This window comes from Gobio gobio (genome assembly GCF_949357685.1).
Source record: "Gobio gobio genome assembly, chromosome: 14".
Lineage (NCBI taxonomy): Eukaryota > Metazoa > Chordata > Actinopteri > Cypriniformes > Gobionidae > Gobio > Gobio gobio.
This window is the reverse complement of record NC_137107.1, coordinates 18,281,574-18,300,137: the sequence shown is the minus strand read 5'-3', so window position 1 is coordinate 18,300,137 and position 18,564 is coordinate 18,281,574. Positions and strand designations below refer to the sequence as shown.

Here is an 18,564-nt window from a genome sequence, read left to right as displayed (position 1 = left end):
AAATTAATTAGACATACTTTTTTTTACTAAAATATAATTAACCATTAAAATGGAGTCCAACGGTTTGTTTTTTTTTTTTTACGAAAAAACAGATTTTGGAAAAAAAAAATACTGGAATTTGGGAAAACATTTAACGGATTTCGTAGGGCCCTACACTCTAAAAATAAAAAGGTTCTATATGGCACCATAAATGGTTCTTGGCTCGTAATCATAGGGGAACCTATGGAATTTTGGTGCTTTAGTGGTTCTTCAGCGGTTCTTCAGAGGTGCTATATAGCACCTTAGTCAAAGAACCGGTGAAGAACCACTGAAGCACCAAAATTGGTGCTATATAGCACTAAAAAAGGTTCCCCTATGATTACGAGCCAAGAACCATTTTTGGTGCATATAGAACCTTTTTTTTTTTGAGTGTATTAAATGTATAATTACACGGTAAAACAGACACCTGAAAATAAAGTGTAACCGAGAATTGTACCAATTGAATAACTTCTAAGCTGTAGGTCACCTTGTGGTTTTTAGCCAGCGGTTGATTTTAGTTTATAATGTGTGTTCTCAGAATCAGCAGGAGGCACCGATCGCAGAGTCGGAGCAAGTATGGAGAAGCTTGATTGATGAGGGAGAGGATGTGGTGCCTCTCAGCTCTGTGGACTCCTCCATTTCCAACTTAGAAGTTTTCTGCTATGCCAGGTTAGCAATAATTGTGCTTCACTTACAGCTCACACAGTCCAAAATTGGTCAAATATATGATGGCAGATTGTCTCTTAAATGCGCATTTTCTTTGAATTTCGCTTATTTACAAAAATTTCAGTGGTGGCCAAAATTTTTAAAATTTAAAACACCTGACAGATCAGAATATATTGACCTTTTTTGCCTCCAAAACATGATTTCATTTCATAATGTTCATGAAACATGCAGATGGTTGCTCTGACTATCAAATATCAGATGAAGATAGTCGTACTGTTTTTATCCACTTTTAACTTTAATATTTTCTATGTCCACCCTTTGCAGCAATTACAGCAGCACATCTCTCTGGCATAGTGTCAATATATTTCCTCTGAGAGCTTCAACACTAATGTTATCCCATGCCTTCTGAAGCCTATCCTTTGAATGTACAATAGATTTGTCCAGTTTATTTTCCATTTCGCCCCAAATGTGCTTGACGGGGTTAAGGTCCAGACTTTGAGGGGGCCAGTCCATCAGGCATTACATTATGACCACCTTCCTAATATTGTGTTGGTCTGCAGTTTTGGAGATGCTCTGACCCAGTCGTCTAGCCATCACAATTTGGCCCTTGTCAAACTCGCTCAAATCCTTACGCTTGCCCATTTTCCTGCTTCTAACACATCAACTTTGAGGACAAAATGTTTACTTGCTGCCTAATATATCCCACACACTAACAGGGGCCGTGATGAAGAGATAATCAGTGCTATTCACTTCACCTGTCATAATGTTATGCCTGATAATCAGATGAATAATAATAAACATGGAGCATGACAGGAACTATTTGAATCTATTCTAGGTTAATTCTAATTAAAGTAAAAGTAATTAAAGTATTCTGTTAAAAAAATAAAAATAAAAATATTAAATGAAAATGTTAAAAATATTTTTCAAAGTTCTAAAAAAAGATTATTGGAGTATGTTTTACAAGAAAATGCTATTTCAGTCTTTCTAATGAATATTTCACCTTTAATTTGTAATTATTTGTGAAATTTACTAGCAATTTCTGATTGAAAATAGTTTCAAATGAAATCCTTTTTTTTCTGTAAAAAGTACTAAAATGGTAGATAATTATTATTTATATTGAATAGCAATAATAATAATGTATAAATACTATTAATAATAAATAACTATAAAAAAGTTCCACTATGTTGCTGTACATCTATGCAATTCCTCATCAAATTGAAACAAGGTTACTCACTAACAATTGTGAATTATGTTTTTGGTGACTGAAAAATAAAAATGCTTTTCTGGGGGTCAACCTCCGGATCAAAACACATAGTAAGTACATAGTGTATAAACACAGTGTACACTCCACATAGTGTACAAGGTCAGAGAAATGTTTTAAAATTACTGCCTGGACCTAGATCAAGAAGAAAATGCATTTTTACCTTAATGTAAAATCATTCAATTTTAAAAATCTTGTTATAATTATTTTATAATTTTTTTCTGATGGTGTAACTCATTTCCCTGTCCTCTATAGTGAGGAAGAAGAGGTGGAAGAAACAAAGACCCCGTTAACAAGCTGTCAGCCAGTGAATGCTGAGACCGAATCTGAAGAGACCAGCTCTACAGAGGCTCAAGACACGGTTACAGGTGACGAGGACGCCACAGAATCCAATGCTGAGACACAGAACGAGGAGGTTGAGGAGCAGCATACATCTGAGATTTCAGAAACCAGCCAATCACAGGAAGAGAAAGAGCCGCAGCCAATCAGCTGCCCAGCAGATCCACCTGTAGAGGTGGATAAGAAGATAACATATCAAAAGCTGTTAAAAGAAGGACGCAGATTCAACATCGACCTTGTCTCCAAGGTTTGTAATGCTTTCAAAATGATAATCAGAATACTATATAACAAAGAGCAAATAATAGGAAATCAAGACCTGCTTTATTTACCATGACATCAACTGAAATTAAATCTGATATTCAAGAATGTTGAAATAGGTAACTGCTCTGTCATTGTCTTCACGTTTACTCCTACATGTGTGAATAGATGCTTCGAACTATTAAAGTGACCTAATAAAACACCATGAAGTAGTGACTGGAGTCTGACATCTAGCTTTAAATGAACTTAGAAGGCAGTGAAATGAAATTTATAGTGTTCTTTTTGACCCTCTTCAAAGTTGATGTATTCTCGCGGTGCATTGGTGGATCTGCTCATCAAATCTAATGTGAGCCGCTACGCAGAGTTCAAGAACATCAGCCGCATCCTCACCTGTAGAAATGGAAACGTGGAGCAGGTATGAAGCAGATCTATCTATCTATCTATCTATCTATCTATCTATCTATCTATCTATCTATCTATCTATCTATCTATCTATCTATCTATCTATCTATCTATCTATCTATCTATCTATCTATCTATCTATCTGTCTGTCTGTCTGTCTGTCTGTCTGTCTGTCTGTCTGTCTGTCTGTCTGTCTGTCTGTCTGTCTGTCTGTCTGTCTGTCTGTCTGTCTGTCTGTCTGTCTGTCTGTCTGTCTGTCTGTCTGTCTGTCTGTCTGTCTGTCTGTCTGTCTGTCTGTCTGTCTGTCTGTCTGTCTGTCTCCTTCATGTTTTTCTCATGTGAATTGTATTTGAGGTCTAATATAAGACATCCTGCTTCAAATTATTGGCGCAATTGCTGTAAGATAAAATGATTAAATTGATTTGCTGCTTGATTCATCCATTTCCATTTACTAATGTACCTGATAAGAGTATTGACGCAAAAGGTGTTTCTCATTTCACTAAATGCAGCATTGTAATGCAAAATCCATCTGTGTGAGTAATTTAGGGCTAAAGGTAAGCTGTTTTTCCCACAATTGTTACGTCCCCCTCTGTATGTAATGTGTGTAATATGTTTACTTGTACATGCAAACTTGCATGAATACATACACACGTCACTACTTTAACCTGCTCTGTCCTGTCTCTTCCTCGTCTGAAGGTCCCGTGTTCACGGGCTGATGTGTTTGCCAGTAAGCAGCTGACTGTGGTGGAGAAACGCATGCTGATGAAGTTTCTTACCTTCTGTCTGGACTTTGAGCAACACCCAGAGGAGTACCAGGGTATGACCCCTAGTGTTTGTTTCCCTTCAGCTCTGTGATTCACATGGAACAACAAAGATCTATCACAGACAAGTACTATAGATTTCAGGTCATATTAGAAGTCTCTGTGAGAATTCAAAATGCACCTTTTTTTACTTTCCTAATGATTTTTCTTAATTTTACTCTTTCACAATTCATCATTTATTTTTAGTTTTTCAGATTCATTTTCAGATTCTCTGCCTCTGAAAATTCAGACACAAGTCTGTGTGGGCGTGGGAAATATTAGTAATCAATAATATCATAGCCTAAAGGCGGGCGTACACTGCGAATTCGGACACTCGGGAGGTCGTGAGATATTGCTCACGCTACGAGTCCGTTAACTCGATAATCGCATCAAAGCAGCTGGTTCACGGCACGACTGTATTTAACGGCGAGCCGGCGGCAATCACACAAGGTTTCTAAACACAGAGACTGGAGTTTTCAATGTTGCTGCTACAGCTTCTGATAGAAAAATGAAAGAAAAATTATTTGTGTGCAAATGATTTGTTGAAAAGCAGAGAACAGCAGCCATTCCATTCAACAGAAACAACCAAAGAGAGGGAGAGAGAGAGAGAGAGGGCGCTAATGCATGCGTGCGTGAGTGTGTGAGTGTATGCACGCTGTATGGTTGCAGCCACTGAGCTATAGCCTAATAATACTCATCGATCTAGCCTATGTGACGTGGTTGTGCATGATTTGGCAATATGGGACAGCCATACACGGATGAAAATCGGGCCGACTCCCCAAATTTTTTAAACATGTTTCAAATTGGCCGGGAGGTGCTCGTAACATGCTCGTCTCGTAATTCCTTGCACACGCTCCAAGCCGTGACCATACGAGCATCCACAATGTCCACGCGATTTCTCCCGAGAGAAACAAATCGTCTGCGAGCTCGTACGACAGCAAAAATCGCGCTGTGTATGCCTGGCTTAACATGCACTTACAATCAAATGTCAGTGCATTAAATAATTAAGCCCCCCCCCCCCCCCCCCCCTCCCTACATTATTTCAATTATCACAATGCCACATAAATTAACAAATATACAATTTCGTGATTACGTAAATTTTTATTATACATTTTTAGAAAAGTAGACTTTTTAAAAATCTTATTTAAAAATGCATGTAAACGAAGCGTGAATTACAATAAAATAAATTCAAATAATTAAAAAAGAAAATGCATAATAATTTAAAATATATATTGAACTGCATTTTTTGTATTATACTAGCAATAATTTGTGGTAAGTTGTGATAATCACTTTTTTCGATTCATGTGCTTTTTTGTTTTGGATGGCCTGCCATGGCAAAGCCATGAAAAACATTTTAAAAACGATATAAAAATTACTAAATATAAATACGCCAAATTCCTATCATGCTTTTTCACAGCCACAATAGAAACAGTACACAAATTTAGCCCAGTTGACAAAATCTATTTTTTCAGTCTTTATCTCCCCCTACCAAATCGAATGCTGTTTCATGTTGTCTTTAAAGCTGTAGCTATAGTTAATTTAAGTCTCACTGACACAAGGTAAAGTGCTCCTTTTATTAGAGTGTTAGGCAACATGCTATAATAACCTCTTTGAAAATCATTAATTCAGTCAAGTCTATCTTTAATTCCTGGCAGGCTTGGTGGGAGGTCATATTGTCCTTATACACTGTAACAGATTTAAAATGATCCTTATTTTAGACTACTCCGAGAAGCCATTTAGCGAGTTCCTGAAGAACAAGAAGCTCACTGAGAATCTGCAACACTTCGTCCTGCACTCCATCGCTATGGTGACGCAGCAGACCCACACAGAGGAAGGACTAAAGGCCACTCAGCACTTCCTGCGATGCTTGGGTCGCTATGGCAACACTCCCTTCTTGTTCCCCCTCTACGGCCTGGGAGAAATCCCACAATGCTTTTGCAGGTAAACACTACAGGATGCTGTTACAGAATAGAGCAGAAAAAGACTTATGCCTGGCTCACACTACAGGAGTTTTAAAATCCTATCCGATTGTAAAATCTGGTTGCAGCACACACTTCAGGAGAATCTTTGCAGATTTTCTTCCCTCAAATCTTAAACATGCTCACACTACAAGATTTGAAATTCGTGAAGCATCACACACTACAAAATGTTATTAAGATTATCGTGCCAGAGGAAGCGCGTCACGTGATCTACGCAGCAGATCGGAATCGGGGAAAATGGATACTGTAAACCGAAAACTTGCTCTATCAATAATGATCGCTTGTTGTGAAAAAAAAAACAAAAGCGTAAGAATAAACGAGTGTGGATGAGAAAATGGTTGGGGAGACGGGATCAACATGGACTGTCAGTTCTTCAGCGAGAAATGGAGGTCAAATTTACCTTATATTACTATCATAAACCCTAGTATTCGCACGGGATTAGTATTATCTGGGGACCTCGTGTGATTTAGAAATTACTCCCCACATCTGAATTTTGCGTGGCGCATTCGCACGGGATAAGCAAAGCCTGTGATTTTACTCGAATTTACTGACTTATCTCCCGGATATGATGTCAAGACTTAATGTTTTTTTCGTTATAGATATAGCTGTATGAAATTATAAACAGTCGTATCAATATCATTTTGATTGTTTTATAGTAATAAAAATAATAATTTAGTTAAGTTAGAGAACAGACGCTACAATTAAAAACTGAACTGAGCAATATAATATATACGGTGGAAGATTCAGTTTCAAACCTAAATGTAAAAGCGCCCATTTAAGCGAGTTTGTCATTGTCATTTTCTGTTTTTGTGTTTTTCATTAAGAATATTAAACACACCATTCAAGCAATTTTCTCCCAAATTGATGCTCATTCTAAAGTGAAAGTATAATCCGCGCGGCCGCACGGGAATTCATAACGGTGCGCATTTTATGCAGCCTAGTGCCATTCTTCGTTAAAGATAAAGATAAAAATGCACACAGGAAACAAAAACCTTGCAAAAATGATATACGATCCGCCTAAACCCGGCCAAATCACAGAGATGCCGATTCGCACGGGACTAATATTATCACAGGGCCTCGGTGTTTGGCGAAATATGGTAGGTCATTTGCGGGGGAATATTTACTTTACATATTACAGACATGGCCGATTCGGACGGGATTCAGATCACAGACATTCTCTGCAATTAATACAAATCACCAGATGTCCCCAGATAATAGCCTACTAATCCCGTGCGAATAGGGCTATAGTGTGCTAGAATGTTTACCGTTATAATATTGCCTGCCTAGTTCAAAAGCGACACCTTTTACAGTGTAGATTTGTGCTGTAATATGAAAATACAATTGGTGCTAGTATAGTAGGCTATGTATTATGAAATGTGTCTACTTATAAGAAACAATGGTTTGCAGCTTTCTCTCTCTCACACACAGCGCGCGCGCGCACATAGACACACACAGCGCGCGCGCACATACATAGTCGTAGACTTGTTTCCTATTGGCTATTGTGACAGTACTGACGTTATTACAATCTTGCTCATCCCGATAAATATCAAACATGTTTGATATGATCGGGGCGAGCCCGATTTGTGTGAGAGCAGATCGGGAGGGGCAAGATTTTATCTGTGAACGTCTCACATTACCAGATAATCTGCGCCGAACATCGGAACCGATCGAGGTCGTGGACAAGATTTTTTCTCAGAATCTCGGGAGGGGAAAATCGGCAATAAATCGGCTTAAAACTCCTGTAGTGTGAGCCAGGCATTAGGGTTATTATAGTTAACTAAAACTAAATGCATAAAAATATTTTTGTTGAAATAACTTTTCAAAATTGCGTCATTAATTATATTTTTGTCTTACTCTGATTCACTATGGTAAGCCTATTATAAGTGTTTATATTTTTGACCTAACGGGATGGTTTTCGTGGAAATGTACGTACATATGTCACTCGCCTGTGTGTGTCTCGTCATATCCGTAAATAGAGAAAAGTTGCTCCGACTACACAGCGAGTAAGAAATGTTGACATGGAGCAGCTAAGTCTCGAAACACTGGGGAATCACCTGATTTAAAAAAACGGTAGACAGAGGAGAGTCTGTTGGCAAAAAGAGAATGTGACCGAGCTCGTAATAAAACAAGAATCAACATTGGTGTGGCTTTTTAGAGATGGCGAGAACTGAGAAATTCGAAATGTTGTAAAAGCAAAGCGGGGATGGCCTTTTTATTAATCAACAGTTCAGTAAGGTATTTTATTGAACAAATTCTACTCTTATTAAATGTACCATTGTTCTTTTATAGTATCACACTGAACTAACCGGCAGCATCAGTGATTATAAAAGGAACTTTACTTGTTTTCTGTTTAATTCAGTCACAATGTGAAGTTTTTGTTTTTTCATGAGACTTTGTGGATTCCTACTTTTTTCCCCCATATGTTAGGGAGTGGAAATGGCTAATAAGTCAAATAAGTGCTCCTATGCTGCCTCCTACTGGTTATAATGGTAATTTCATGTATTTTTTTTATTTATAAAAGTGCTTGTTTGCCACAAAGTGGTCTACATCTTTAAACTTTTAGGTTTACAAATAATCACATTAAAATTGAATAATATTTCGAGCTTTTAAGTGCTGGGAAAAGTGTGAAGCACTTGAAAAGTGCTTGAATTTCACTCTCAAAAGGTTGTACGAACCCTGAGATGAATAATGTAAAAAAAAAAAAAACTTGACTATTTCTTCCACAATACCATGGGGTGTTACTACATTAAATCCATGGTGAATGTTTATGATTTGTGAACTGAAACCCCTTTGTTCATGCAACAAAACAGCACAGTGCTGTTTAATCTGAGAAATCTGCTCTGAATGCTTCCACTAGATCTTGCGGCAAATTCAAACGCTTTCTCACTGGATCTCCCAGCACTGTGTAGTAGCGATGTCGCATGATCGAGATTGGCGCGTGGATGAGCTCGCGTTGCGCTGTCTGCGCAGTTCAAATGAGCAGCGCAGGTCCATTCCATTTGCCGTTTCTCATATGTAACAGAAATGGCAGCTCTTATCATTTGGACAACGTGGTGGTCACCTGTGCGACCTCTAACAAAATGTAGTTGCACCAGCAGGAAAAAAGGTTGCAGTCTGGAGCCCTGACTTCCATTTCATGCCAACTTTAATATTCAACTCTAGAGTCTTTACAACTCAGTTTTAGCTCACACACTCAGCTCTGAGGTGGAAGGAAGGAAGTTGGCAGTTAGAAGGAGGGTCAGAGCTCTGCAGGACCCTGACTGTTTGCTTTTAGCACTTTGAGTCTGTTGGGAGCAGTGCTGTGAAACGGTGGCACTTAGAGACGAGCAGTCTTCAGCCCGTGCCGCTGAGAGGAATCATCATCACAGAAACCATGAGCTGGCGTCAGGCCAGGTTACAGAGAACATCTCCCCAAAGACAAGCAGAACAGTCGAATGTTTATCTAAAATGCACATATGACTCCAATCTCTGGTTCGAGCTCTGCTCTGAGAAATAAGTCTGTCTGTGTACACATTACGTCAATAAGGCTATAAAGCTAATGTGCCAAAATAGATCCATTGATATGGATTATTGAGAGACAGAGCAATTAATTGCCAAATGTCTCTCCAATGTAAACACATCAGATAGATATCAATATTTCATTTTTAGTCAATTAAATCATCATTTCATTGTCGCCTGAAGTTTCGGATTGGATTTGAACAGTTTTTGCTGTTATGTAATCGTGTTCTGGGAATACGATTTTATCCTAATTCCGCGTAAAGGCAACTTAACCCGCCACCTCACAATTTAAGCTTGACGTGTCTCGTCTGAGTTATCTGCGAATTTTAATGTGCCTCCTCGTCTGTAAGGCAGATTAATTAGCATTTTTGATTTCCATAGTTTTCCACTAATCACCCTTGCTGACATTCAGATAAGCATGCTAGTGCACTGAGGCATGAACCCACCTGCAAGCTGTCCATCATCTGTGGAGGGAACGCAAGAAACAGTTGTCGCCGCTGACTTTTTTTTTAACCATGAGTTCATTTTAAAATCGAGCACTATTTCTTTTCAATCGTCAATGGTGATTTACAAAATGGAAGTTGTAAAATGCATCTTATAAGAAAAGGAAAGACAATATTTGCTTGGTAAATAACGGAATAGTTTGGCTACAAATCACAAAGTAACCACCTTCGTGTCATTACAAACCTGTATGAGTTTCTTTATTGCGTCGAACGCAAAATAAGATATTTTGAAGAGCTTCCTGGCTGCTCTTTTCCATAAAAAGAAAGTGAATGATAATCCAGGTCTTCAAGATCCAAAATTACAAAAAACACTTTAAAGGGGTCATGAATTGAGAAATCAACTTTCCCTTGAGTTTTTGATATATATATATAACAGGTCAGTTTCGGAGCTGAAAACTTCCTTGTTAGTCAAAGAAAAGCTTTTATTGACACCAGGCCCAGCAAACGAGAGATCGCAGAATGTGTCTAGATGTGACGTCAGAGTGTGGTGAAACACCGCCTCAGCAGAAGAAGAAGAACGCCTGATTCTGTAGCCCCACCCACCGACGCGTATCTGACAAGTTATAGATAAGTAACATAGGCCTACGTAGAGCTAAACAGATCGAACTTCCAAGCAATAAACATGCTGCATAAGCTTCATTTGGATTCCAATATTATGAATGCATGGATGAACTTTATTTTTAATGAATATCCAGCTCACGTGGGGAAGACATTGCGTTTGTTCCTTCATTTCACCACGGATTCGTTTGTAAACAAGATACTGGGTTTGCAGACAGAATGAGATTACATGAATGAATGAAGCACAAAAACGAATGAAAACGTTTTTTTTTTTATATGTGATAGTATTGCATTGTTACAGATAATTTCATATCTACTGATTATGTGTACGTGTCTAACTGAACATAACTTAGCACGCTGTCACAGGCTGGAGAATCCTTTATTTGAGGTGTTGTTGGTTCATTGCGATTCGTGATCAGACTATGGGCCAGGGCTTGCAAAGCCCAACGTCCTGGGGCTATGTGTTTTTCAGACGGGCTACCAAAATTTATCACCGGGCTATCTTAAATAGTGAAATAACATTCCTTTCTTGATGTGCTTTGTTCATTCTCTTGACTTGATATTTGAAGGAAAAATACTATCACGGAAGTTTTGATTATGTGTGTGTGTTAGTAATGCATGGTTCGCGGTTATATCCACCAATTGGGCGGGCCAAGTAATAAAAAATAACATTCCAATCAATCGCGGGTGAATGAAAGATAAATTATTGTGTTTGATAAAGACATTTTGCGAGCTCTGTGGGACGAATCATTCCGGTTGCCGTTTTCCCACACGCTTTCAAAACAATTCCCACATGTACTGACGGGGGAGCTGAAGCTCATTATAATATGCAAATCTTATCCAATCATAGCAGTGGGTGTTTACTTCCAAGTCTTCAGTGCGGCACACCCATAAAAGCAGAGCTTTCCATGAGAGAGGCTCAAAACCAGGGTAGAAAATAAACTATTACTTATTCATTACGATGTTTTTGAATGTAAAAACTATGCTAACGTCATAAGTTGACCTCAGACAACAGTATAAAAAAAATTAAAAAGCCAGTTCATGACCCCTTTAAAAGTAGTCTAGAAAACATAGTAAATAAAAACAATGCTATTTGAATGGCTTAAGAAGTGATATGGACCCACACTCTAAAAACTTTTACTATGATTTACTCTTCTTTTTTTTTTGGTGAAACATTTTACACTAAAAAAAGTATTACATTTACAGTGAAATCAATTACATACACTGTATGAAATGAGTACATGTAAGTAAAAAAAGTAGATGAGTACATTAACAAATAAAATTGAGTAGAAATAATTGGGGAAACACATTTAAAAAAACAATATTTATGAGTAATATGAACTGTTTTTATTTATGAGAAGGGCCTGAAATTAACACCCGACCACACGTCAAATTTAGCATGAATTACTTATATTGATTTCGTTAATAACTTGACAGCAAGTTAAAGAACAATGTTTGTGGGACAAGTGGATTTTTGAAGGGGCAAGTGAAAGATAATTTTACTAGACAGATTCAAACATCAATAACAAAAAACTAGGGAATCAACAAAATGCAAGAATGATTCTGCATTAATTTAGCGTAAGTGGCGATCGACAGTGGATAATAATATATAGCCTAATGTATAATAAACTGACGGTAACAATGTTGCACTGTTGACGATCACTCAGCCTCTCGAGGAGAAATCCGTGTTACTGAATGATTCAGTGTTTGAAAGAGTCGTTTGTATCAAAGATTCAATGACCTGTTCATAAACGACTGCCTCGTTCTTGAATGAATCAGCTGTTTGAACGAATCGACTCAATGACTCACTCATTAAAACGGTCACCTGCTGCCACCTACTGGTGGTTTACTTTCATGTTTAAACATTCTTTCCAACTTTTCTTATTTGTATATTCAAAAATATTTAAAACAATCTCATAAATTTTTTTAATGCAGTTGTAATTTTTCAGTGTAACTTATTTAATTTGATTGGTAACAGCCCTACAGTGTCTTCTTATATTTATAGATCAAATTTAAGAATATAAACTGAAAGCTGAAGCATAGCCTATATTTAATAAGATTATGGAGAAAAAAAAAGCCCTTTATAAAAGGTAAAAATATCAAAGATATGCAGATTTAAATATGTCAAAGCTGACTGAACACTGTTGAGAATATTTCTTCAGAATAAATTATATCCACAACAAAAAATCCGGACAAGCACATGGACAGGCTTAATATCGAGGAGAAAAAAAAAGTGTCCGGTAAAAAGTCATTGTGGCAGGTGGTCAAAAAAGTTAATTTCAGGCCCTGTTTATGAGTAATATTAACTCATAACTTAACTTTTTTTCATTTTCTCTAAACCTTTGTAAAATACTCCACACAACCACAGGTATACATGACATTGGCCTTTATTGTCGATGAGTACAAACAGGGACGATTTTAAAACGGTTTCATCTCAAATCAATATCTCTTATCCCCATAATTATTTATGTGGTGAAATACCATGTATTAAGTGGTATGAGTGTATCGTATTGCTTAAATGTCCGTCTGGATTGAACTCGTAGCTTGCTAGCAACTGCTTTCTCCGCGGAAGCTTTGCGTTTAAAGAGCTAATAAAATATTTTGACTCCGATCAATATTTCACGTCTAATTGTTTACTTATGTGGCAAGTCGCCATGTAATAAGCGGGATAATGTACATCCAGCCGACTGTTATCGCAGAATAAACCCCTTCAGGCTGATGCAAGACTCTTAACACTAAGTTTTATTCTGCGATAACAACCGGCTGAATGTACATTATCCCTTACTTAAATTTGTGGATGGGAAAAACAGGAAACACAATGTGGTCTAATGTGATTTATTAAAATGAATTCAATTAAATGAAAAACATTTTCTAAGTCAAAATGCAGGGCTGTTGTGCGTTCTACAGGCTCGTGCTTTCAGAGTATTTCGCAATCCAAGCAAACTGCCAAGTGATTGCTTATGACTTATTATCAATTATGACAGTAATTCCGTTATGGTGTTTAATTGTAAAATGTTGTAAATGGTTGTAAGAGTGCATATTTTATTTCCTTAATTTTTTTAATGAGCAGCTGGAAGTAAAACTTGGACATTTTAAAATAAGATTTCCGATGAATTAAACGGCCCGTATTATTCACAAAATTCTTTCTTTCTAATTCAAATGTATTGATATATTAGGACCCACTTTAAATTAGGTGGCTTTAACTACTATGTGCTAACATTTATATTACTCATTTGATACAACGCATTTATTGTGTACATATGTTTTTACATTTTACATACATTTAAAACAAAAAAAACCTGCTTGTTATTACACCTGTAATTAATTTCTGTATTTACATTTATAATTACACTGTTGTCATTTCCCTTAAACCGAACCCTACCCTTAAACTTACCCATACCACCACACCTGTCCCTAACTCTACCCGTATCCCACCTCAATATCAGCAAAAGTGTTTTGCAAAGAAATATGAACACAATAAGTACCTTGTACTTGTTTTTTTATGTAAGTACATAGTAGTTAAGAACACCTAATATAAAGTGAGACCATATATGGACCCTTAGTACACAAAACACTTTTTAATACATATTGAATATAAAATTTCTTGAGTATTTATTTTATATACAGGTACCCTGCTTTGCTGATAGCAGGACAATTTAAATGGTTTATTTTGAGATTATGCAGGTCTATAAAAAGGTCTTAAGTCTTAAATTGGATTTTAAAAACTCTGCAGATACCCTGTAAATATATATATATATATATATATATATATATATATATATATATATATATATATATATATATATATATATATATATATATATATATATATATATATATATATATATATATATATATATATATATTTTTTTTTAAGAGCTTGACAATTCAGTTTTATTAAATGGAAAAGAGTAGCTTGGACATTCTTTCTTTCGTGGAACAAAAATTGATACTTTGAAGAAAGTCAACAGTTATAGAAAGATGGTGAGTAAACGATGATAGAATTAGCATTTTTTCATTAACTATTCACTTAAATGCTTGATGAAACTAAAGTAGCGACTCTTTTCTTCCATATTGTGACGTACTTCCAAGTGTAACAGATTATCGGAAAAGAAAAAAAATGTAGGTTGGGGACTTCTATGCATCGGTTGTTGATTGCATTTTGAAATGTGGCTGTTGCATTTAAAAATAGAGACAGATGAACCTAAGCTTGCAGTGGTGGCTTTAAGCAGACTTGATTGGAGGAGTCCTGCATACATCACCTGAGAGAAGTCTGGGGTTTTTACAGAGGTCAAAACACCTGGTATTAAGATGTGTTTTGGTCGATCGGATCACAAGTTGGCAACATTAAATACAGGTGTAAACTGGGTCTTAAATATTTTGAGCTTGTCCATATTCGACCACTTCCAGAGGTTGTCGAATGATGGTCAAACGTTTTCGATCAGCCACAAAAGGCCGCCTGCTCTCCACCTACTGACCTAATGCGTAAACATTATAGGACACATTCTAGCCAGACGGGATTTAAACTTTGTCGGCTGAAGACAAAACAAACATTCCTGATTTCTAACACACTCACAGCGTTCGGCATGGTCTTGTGGCTATCAGAGCAGAAACGAAAGCTGCTGCTCTCTGTGTGTTTTTCCGTCATCTCCTTTTGCGTTCATATGTAAATTGCGTGAGTTTATTTCGTCCATTAAGCCTTCTGCACACCGGGGCGATTATCATGCGCTTATCGCCAGCGTTTTTTGACGCCTCTTTGTGTTCATACCCAAGCGATTTTCACTGGCGATGTGCAGCGCAAATTCACTCCCTGACAGTAGATGGCACTTATTGAAAAACAGAAATATCCAAGGTACACAAGGTGGCGCCATGCAACTTTACGCTTCTGACACTCGCTTGTCACACAGAAGAAAAGAGCCAGTATTTACGTGCTTTTGCTAACTGGCAAAAAGAACATGACACTGATACATGACACTCTCCATAACAACTTCCTCTTATCGAGATTTTTGTAGTCGCTGTGGCGTTTGTCATGAAGTTTTTTGTTCAGATACCAAAGAGATCAGCAGCTCTACATTCATCTTGCCTTGAAACATCTTCTTCTTCGTCTACTTACTTCCTCTTCGTCGTCTTCTTAGGTATCAATGTATTTTCGGTAAGACCGTATTGTGCTTGAACACCACCAAGTCTTGTTTTACTGTAACTACAGAAGCTCCAGGCACGTGAGCAAAAGCACCAATTTCATTGGTCGGCCAGTTTTTAACGTGGCACAGTAAACCTTAGCTAGCTTAACTCTAGCTTCATGCATTCCTTTTTTATCAACATTTACATATGGGTAAGTTTTTATTTTTATTTTTTTAAACAACATTTTGTACAAAAAGCTGAGAAAATCAAATTTTTATCAAAGACTACATCCAGATCAGATTCAGAGCGTTGATCAAACACAGATGGAGTAGAAGTCCATCAACACCCCTAATGCTTGCACAGTCCTATATCTCGTCCTGGCTCGACATTTCATTCAGTGACATTTTGATTTATATGATGTTTAATGTTGATGATCACGTTATTTTACTTACGATCGCGTGGTTTTTTTTGCGTCTTCTTCGTCTGTGTTTTGATCAGGAGATTCTGTACTCATTCAGAAGATGCTTAATAGCGCTTATAACATTGAAAAAACACAGAAACCCGGAAAATTCCGTGTTTGGCGGGGAAAGAGTTAATGACGCTTTTACGCCTGGTGAGTGTGCACACTAACATTGGCGCCCTTTGTTTAGTCACGAGACGTTAAACTTCTGCGATAAGCGAGTGCGATAATCATTTCCGTGTGCACAAGGCTTTAGATTGAAAGATCTGAAAAAGCCCATACATTTACCTGCCCATAGACCCTCCCCTCAAAGAATTCAGGACAGAAGTGGTTGAACGTGGACAAAAGAGACGGATTAAAACACCAGGTGTAAATGGGAATGTGTCTCCCTCTTCTACTCGAGATCCGATCGACCAAAACACATCTTAATATCAGGTGGTAAAAGTGCCTATGACATACATTTAGAAAATAAATAGGTTTTTAATTTCATCTAACTTTAAAGTTTGCACCATGTGCCATTTGCGAACGCGAGTTATGCAGTCGTAGAATGTCACAGCAGACAGGTGAGTCTACTTGGAGATTTAAAAGGATGAAATGAAGTACTACAGAAAGAGATGACAGAGGAAAAAGAGTTCAAAAAGTTGGGGAGAAATGGAAAGAGATGGACCTCAGAGGGGACAAAAGCGAGGGATTGAGAGACAAAAGTCAGAAGGAGAGAACGAGCTGGAGGAAGGCGGGTTCATTCATCACACTGATACCTGCTTGCAGGTGATAGATGGATAGATGGAGGTGCAAACTCAATAATGCTCACTCTCTCAGTTATTCACAGATCAGCGAGCAGCTCCGCTAATATAGTGATGAAATGCTTTACCGTCCTCGGCCGCATTATCCCTCAAGTTTTGACAGCGGAGACTTTTTAATTTCTAAATAACCTTTGGCACTCTGACTGCCATCCTCCGTCTTCTGCACCCCGTTCCGGTTCCTCCGTCTCCGTCGCTGGGATGTTTTTTGGAGCCGGCGTGATCCATTCAGCCTGGTAAACACATTTGGCCGTGACAGGTTATGATTTGCACCTGCGATCACGGCGCTCCAATCAGACAACAGTCAAACAGAAACAGATTGAGAGGACGGGGAAATGCATTAATTAGAGGCGATGATTGTCTTCCCAGCATTCCCTCACACGCCGCGTTTCCTCTCTGTCATTCGTTTTCCTCCCCCTTTACCGTGTGTTCTCGGGGAGCAATAAACATTTAATTTATTCAGATCCAAACAGGATTTAATTTTCGCAGAGAAAGGCCTGCCAGCCAGCATGGCGCTTTGTTTTCTTTTAATTATTGGCCAACCATTAGCCCCCCACTCGGCTTCCAGCACCCTAGATTACAAGTGAATTTGCCGGCAATGAACCTGACAGGTAAGTGGTCTTTGCTGCGTGTGGTAATTTTGTTTGTTTAGCATCTCCTGCACGGCAAGGGGATTTATTGTCGATGCACGCAGAACGCTAATAAAACGTTCTCTCTCGTTTTTTCCGGGGGCCTCCCAGGGGCGCTCAGATGTTTTCCCCAAACCTGGTTTGGCTTTTGAGGAGGAGGAGTGTGTCCAAATGTGGCATCAGGTTTTTTGTTGTTGTTGTGTTGTGTTGCTTTAATCAAGTGAGTCAAGCTTTTCTTGCCTTTGTTTAATAGACTGAGATCTAACAGGTCACTAGGGATGCATTCAAGATCTTTTAGATTAATGGCTTCAATTCCGGCCCATTATTGACTATCTGCTGGGAGATTGTGCAGAATGTTTTGCTCTTTTGTTTAAAGAGGTGAGCTTTTTTGATTCTCATCAAACAAACTAAATTGTCAAAAGGCCTTTTTTATAACTTTTTTTTAAATTGTATTTTTTTTTTTAAGATTATCAATATGGAATGTCTAATTGTTACAGCCTGTTTTAATATTTAGATGTCTAGTACAAATTTAAATGGATAGCCTTTATTAACTCTTTAATTAATACTATCTCTTGAAGAGCGCACAAAGGATTCAGTTGGGTTAAAGGGCTAGTTCACCCAAAAATGAAAAAAAAAAAAAAAAATCTGTCATTAATTACTCACCCTCACGTCTTTCCAAACCTGTAATACCTTCGTTCATCTTCGGAACACAAATGAAGATGTTCTTTCTGACCCTCCATAGACTGCAATGTAATTGCCACTTTCAAGGCTCAGAAAGGTAAAGACATCGTTGAAATAGTGACTACATGTGACTACAATGGTTCAACCTTAAATGTTATGAAGTGACGAGAATACTTTTTGTGTGCAAAAAAACCCAACAGAAATAAATGATACTGGTCACATTGTAAACAGTGCAGTGCTTCCGGGTTCTGCCGGCTCAATATTGGCACGTGAACAGCGGCATTGTTGAATTGTATTAATATATATATATATTAATAATGATGATACATATATATATAAAAAACATACCATAGAAAAAAAAACGTGTATATGTAATATAAAAAAAATATTTTTATTACATAAAATAATATAAAATATATTTTAAAAAATATAATAAAAAATTAAATATCTTAATTTGTGTTCTGAAGATGAACGAAGGTCTTACGGGTTTGGAACGACATGAGGATGAGTAATTAATGAAATAATTTCATTTTTGGGTGAACTTACTTTTAAGTTCATCAAAAATAAAAGTACAACCTTTTTTTAATGAAC

At 37.4% G+C, this 18,564-nt stretch overlaps 1 protein-coding gene across 1 annotated transcript in view; it reads left to right on the top strand.

Annotated features, from left to right (window-relative positions):
• chm (CHM Rab escort protein) overlaps positions 1 to 18,564 on the top strand; it is a 92,366-nt gene that overhangs the window by 27,041 nt on the left and 46,761 nt on the right. The window contains exons 4-8 of the mRNA XM_079835373.1: positions 557 to 687; positions 2,201 to 2,531; positions 2,841 to 2,957; positions 3,641 to 3,761; positions 5,463 to 5,685. Of these exons, the coding sequence (XP_079691499.1) occupies positions 557 to 687; positions 2,201 to 2,531; positions 2,841 to 2,957; positions 3,641 to 3,761; positions 5,463 to 5,685 (923 nt within the window). The remainder of the gene's footprint in view (positions 1 to 556; positions 688 to 2,200; positions 2,532 to 2,840; positions 2,958 to 3,640; positions 3,762 to 5,462; positions 5,686 to 18,564) is intronic.